The sequence below is a fragment of the Leptopilina boulardi genome, unplaced genomic scaffold, assembly GCF_019393585.1.
Source record: "Leptopilina boulardi isolate dan_hultmark-lab unplaced genomic scaffold, ZJU_Lbou_2.1 LbouV2_122, whole genome shotgun sequence".
Lineage (NCBI taxonomy): Eukaryota > Metazoa > Arthropoda > Insecta > Hymenoptera > Figitidae > Leptopilina > Leptopilina boulardi.
The window spans coordinates 723,574-729,072 of NW_026137666.1; the positions used below are offsets into that span (position 1 = coordinate 723,574).

Here is a 5,499-nt window from a genome sequence, read left to right on the forward strand (position 1 = left end):
CAAATGATAAAATGTAAACGAGCAAAGAGAAATATTACTAGTATTCATAAAGAAATATTATTAATATTCGTAAATAACTTTGGTAATTGTCACAAATGACGAAGTTAAAGATAAAAATGAGCAGATGAAAGTGGTACATTCATTCTTTTTGACGTTTCATCATGATGTCCAAAATATCGTGAAACAACTCTTCTTCCTCCTCATCCGTTAAAGATTCCCACTTATGAGCAAATACGTTAAAAAGAGAATCCCCTCGAACTGTACACTTTTCTTTTTCCATCCCTTTGTCTTTATGTAGTTGATTTTCTGAAACTTGTTGTTGAATAGCCATACAGTTTGTAAAAACGGTTGTTAGTTTATGTAACTCACGAGTCGATTGCCTTAAGGTTTCATTTATGCCGGATGTTTCAGTTTTTCTTCGTTGGGCGTTTATCCTCGCGAAACGATCAATGGGAGGCATAACCTTAGTTTTTTTATGCAATTGACTTCTCGGAATATCCTTTACTTTATTATATTTTTTGCCATAGAAATAGCATTATTTTTAGTCGAAAAAGAAGTCGAAGGAACTTCGAAAGGTGGTTGAAAAAGTGATTGAGTCAGAGGAAACGATACCGAGTTTTCCGAAGTTGTGGGAATCGTCAAAAAATCTGAAGCTGATGGTTGCAAATCATGGACTGGTGAAGGTATTTGAGAAATCGTCGATGTTGCTGCCAATGGCACGAAATGTCTTTCAATTGTGGAAACCGTCGGATATTGGCCTGATGATTCAGATCCGGAGAATGAATTTATATGAGAAACCACCGATGCGGCTGGTAATTGTGACAATTGCAGTATTGGAGGCTGATAGACTGCTGATGATTGGAGGACTGAAGGTGAAGTTCGAGGTGACGGCTGATGAAATGTTGGAAATCCTGCTTCTGCGAGATCTCTGGTATTAATTTCGCTATTTCCTCGCAAACCAGAGAATGGCGAATATTGCGGAGAAACTACCGATGCTACAGGCATTGGCACAGAAGTTTCCTCAATTGTAGAATCCATCGAAGATTGGCCTGATGATTTAGATTTGGAGAATTGCGAACATATTTCAGAAATTGACGATACGACTGAGAATGGCAAAGGTTTTTAAATCGTGGAATCACTCGAAGATTGGCTTGACGATTGCGATCCGCAAAGTGACGAATCATCATCCACTGTTATGATTTCATCATCAAAAGTTATCATTTCATACTTAAAAGAAAAGTCATGCTTCATGGCATCATTTTCAATGAAATCTTGTATACAATTCTCCTCGTCAGGCATTTCCACATCATAAGAAGAGGAACTCTCCAAATTATCATGAAAATCTTTTGTCTGATGCCAATTTGAATTTGATGTTTTCGATGTACCGGGACCTGCAAAAAATTTTTTCATTTTATAAATTGTATTCTTTATTGAATATGTCTATTTCTTATAAATCTTGATAAATTGAAATAATTAATAAATATCTTATGGTATTAATTTCAACTATTAGATTTTAAGTGAACGCATTTATTAATTTAAATGAATTTAATTTAGAACCAGCAAAACGACACATGACCAAGCGTACGTGAAACTTTAAGGCCATTTTATTTTTAAGCTTATTACAAAGATATTACGTAAGATTCTTAATAATTCTTGAATAAATTGAATAATTTTTAAAAATCAAAATATTCAAATTATATTCTTTTCAAAATTCAATAGTTTCATTTTGAAATATTTTGTAAATTCAATTACTTTTATTTTCATTACTCGACTTACGGAAAAAATCCCGGTATTTGGAATTTAACATTGAAAACATTGTAATCTGTTGAAAATAAGTCTTCAACCTATAGTATTTATAAAAATAATTGAAATTTTAATAAACTGAATGTTATTGCTGATTAATAAATGGTGTCAGGTAATCTTTTATTTTTTTATAAAACTTGTAAAAATTGAGAAGAGATTAAATTTCAAAATTGTAAGAATAATTTTACATATTACAATAATATTATTTTTGGTCTGGAAATTTGAAAAATGGTCTGGAAAACCTGGAAATATCAGGGAATTTTGAAATTTTAAAACCGTAGAAACCCTGTAGAATTTCCAATTCACCGAATCTTTATTTCTTCAAATTATTGTACGTTCAAATTGTGATTAGATGGAATTCTCAAAAAATAATTAATTTCTCATTTCTCCGAAACTGCAAAAGGGCCAAGCAAACAATCGACAGAAAGATTTTGGCGTGAATTTTAAAATTTACCAATCACAATTTTTTTAAATAATTTTTTAAAAATAAATAATAAAATTCACGCCAAAATCTTTCTGTCGATTATTTGTTCAGCCTTTTTAATTTTCGGACAAATGAAAATTCGGATTTTCAAGAATTCTATCTAATGACAATTTGTGCAAATAACAATTCGAAGAAATGAAAATTCGTTGAATTGGAAATTATGACATTTATAAATTCGAATTACTTAAAATATTGAATGAGAATTCTGCTAAATTAAAAATTCGGTTAAATTAGAATTATTTTTAAAAAACAGTTGAGTAAATAGGTAAAATAGAAATTTTGTTAAAAAGAATTTGCTGAGAAATTTGCCAAATTAAAAATTCTATTGAGTAAAAGGTCGTTTAAAAAGAAATTATATTAAATGCTATTTCAAAAAATGAAAAATGAAAATTCGTGTAAAAAATAATTATATAAAACAGCAGTTCACGCGACCAATAATAAATCATCAATTTGACGAGATTTTAAGAATAAAAAATTTCGCTAAGATCTAAAATTCTTGAATTCTGCAATTTTTAACAATTATTTTTTGAAAAAAGTAGCATTTAGTAGGTTTTGGCCAAAATTAGTAGTAAAAAAGTAGCCTTGCCAAAAAAAGTATCAAATAAGTAAAAAAGTATGTCACTTCGAAGCCTGTCATGTTAAAAATTAAAACTTTCTAAATATTTGTTCGAGAATAGAACAGTTTTTGCTTTGAAATAAAATGAATAAAAAGTAATTCGTAATATTTTGTACAATAAGTAGCAATCAACACAAGTTGCATTTTATTAAAGAACTGTAAAAAAAATTTAAAAACTTGTACGTTCTTAAGCTTGAGAGATTGTCTCAAAGTAAATGATAATAAAGTCACAAACCTGGTATTAAAAATGGAGTATGAACTGTGGAAGGTTTCTTCGCATTGGTGTGTTGCGCCTTGAAGAACATATCACTGTATAAGTACCACCTAGTATTCCCATTCCTAAGGTGCCCATTAAATGAAATTTTTAGCTGCTTCCAACGTTTTTGAGGATCTGTAAATTGAAGAAAATTAATTTCTTTCAAATTCAGTACTTTTGAAAGTAAGAAATTTTCCAAAATAAAAAAATTGTTCACCCTTCTTTTTCAAACTTAAGTCTCACATTTCACTTTTAACTCAAGTGGGCACTTCTTTTTCTTATTTATCGGAAAGGTAAAATTTTTTTCCAATAAAATATTGTACAAATGAAAGTGGAGAAACAATAGATTCTTGAGAAAAGAAAAAAACAAGGTAAGGAAATTGGTTTCTTTACATGTTCTCAAAAACAGGGTGTCTACAATTATCCTAAAAAAGATTTCCCTCACATTTACAGGTTTTCCAGACCTTCTAAATTTTTTTCCAGATTTTCAAAATGAATATAATAGGTTACAAAAAATGGATTGCTTTATATTAATTTTTTATTCATTATACACCCTGAAAAACCCATTGTTTGGACACTTTTATTTTAACAATACTTCATTGGAAAAAATCTAAGCTTTCCGATGAAAATGATAAAAGAGAAAAATAAGTCCAAATAGGTTAAAACTAGGAAATAATATTTAATTAGAATTAATTAAAATATAATTAAATTGACATACATCAATTAAAATTGTTATGAGTAAATATTAAGCCTATTGAAAATTAAAATTGATTTTACATATTTCAATTAGTTGTTAAAAGTATGTGATAATGTTACTAATTTGCACAAATTTGTCGAACTACTTAACAGAAACGGTTTAAAGAGTCTAAAATAGTGATATTTTTAAAAAATCAAATTTAAGAAAAGGTAAGAAGGTTACAAATTATCGAAATAGGTGACATGTAAATAGGTGATAATTTGTGATACTTGTCAATTTTATCGGAAAGAAATAGGTGTTAAAAATTAATTTATAATTTTTATTTTTATGTAAACGTGTTAAATTGGAGATTTATTGGGAAAAAAGAGAAAAAAATATGAGTTAAGGTGTTCTAGGTGATTTTGTAAATTTAAGGAGAAGAAAAAAGGGGATATAATTTATAGGAACATAATTAATAGAATACCTAAAATTGAACTGCCTAATTTCCTGAGGGTTAATGCGATTTGAACCCATGTCTGTTCCACAAATCCAGCTGGCGAAGTTTGTTGCACATATTTAATGTATAAGCATGGATTTTGAAAAACTAGCTTCACTAATAATCTGTCGTTAGCTTCTTTCAAAAGTTTCTCTTTATTTTTGAACATGATCAAAATTTGTCAAAACACAGGAATAACCGGCTGCCGTGTTGCGACACGTTTTTCTTGTTTTGGCGAACTACAAATTTGAACACTAGTTCCTGCGCTGTAGTAAACAGAACTGCCAGACCTGCGCAATTCAATGGGGGTGTGTCTTAATTTAGTGTACAGGTTAGGCGCGAAAATTTAAATTCAGTCGTGGGAAACTTGTTCCAGATGCATGATTATCCTCGACCATTTCCCACACCCTCCATTAAAAACAAACTTCATTCAATCTAAGTCAGAAATATTTAATGGAAATAAAAACCAGAAATTTCGTTTATTTCAAATTGATTTTACGGCAATATTTATTGCTGTCAATAATTACTTTGTTAAAAAATATTTTCAGGAAATAATTTTTTGGTTAATTTTTCAAGGAATGCAATTACTCATCACTCTAAATTAATTGGACCAAAAACTTAATGAAATATTTATTTAATATTTAATAAAATTAGTAAAAATAAAAATTAATAAAAATTTAATAAAATATTCATAGAACAAAATTCTGTTGTTGCTTACAATGTTTATTTAACTAAATTGTAATGTGTCCTAATTTTTAAAGCGTAAAAAGTATCTTCTTTCATAAATTCCCTTTAACGTATATTAACATTTGAAATATATTTATTAAAACTTAAGGTGGAATGTAATTCATTACAATTTAGAAAAACCTTGTAATTCCTGTGAATTTTATTTTACTGTATAATAATCTATTATATTTTATTTAAAGAGAAATTTTAATTTAATTATAGATGCAATTAATATAATTAAACATATAAAAATTTTTATTTTTAATTTTAAAAAATGTTGGTGTATTTTGGAGCATTATAAATTTTGAAATGTTATGACTCTGCGGTTTATGCAGCAAAAGGGGTGGTGTAAGGCGTCTTAAGAAGATTTTACAATACCTCCAAAAAGCAAGTCCAACTCCAAGTGCAAGTTTTTTTTCTATAGGTTGGTCTATAGGGAAAA

At 28.5% G+C, this 5,499-nt stretch overlaps 1 protein-coding gene across 1 annotated transcript; it reads right to left on the reverse strand.

Moving 5' to 3' along the window:
• Window positions 1–1,101: 1,101 nt before the first annotated feature.
• LOC127287549 (uncharacterized) lies at window positions 1,102–4,572 on the reverse strand. The gene is made up of 3 exons (XM_051314543.1): window positions 4,320–4,572; window positions 3,139–3,294; window positions 1,102–1,391 (listed from the first exon to the last, which is right to left on the reverse strand). Exons 1-3 carry the CDS (start codon window positions 4,498–4,500, stop codon window positions 1,123–1,125), a joined length of 606 nt encoding a protein of 201 aa, XP_051170500.1. The 5' UTR covers window positions 4,501–4,572; the 3' UTR covers window positions 1,102–1,122.
• Between the last annotated feature and the right edge of the window lie 927 nt (window positions 4,573–5,499).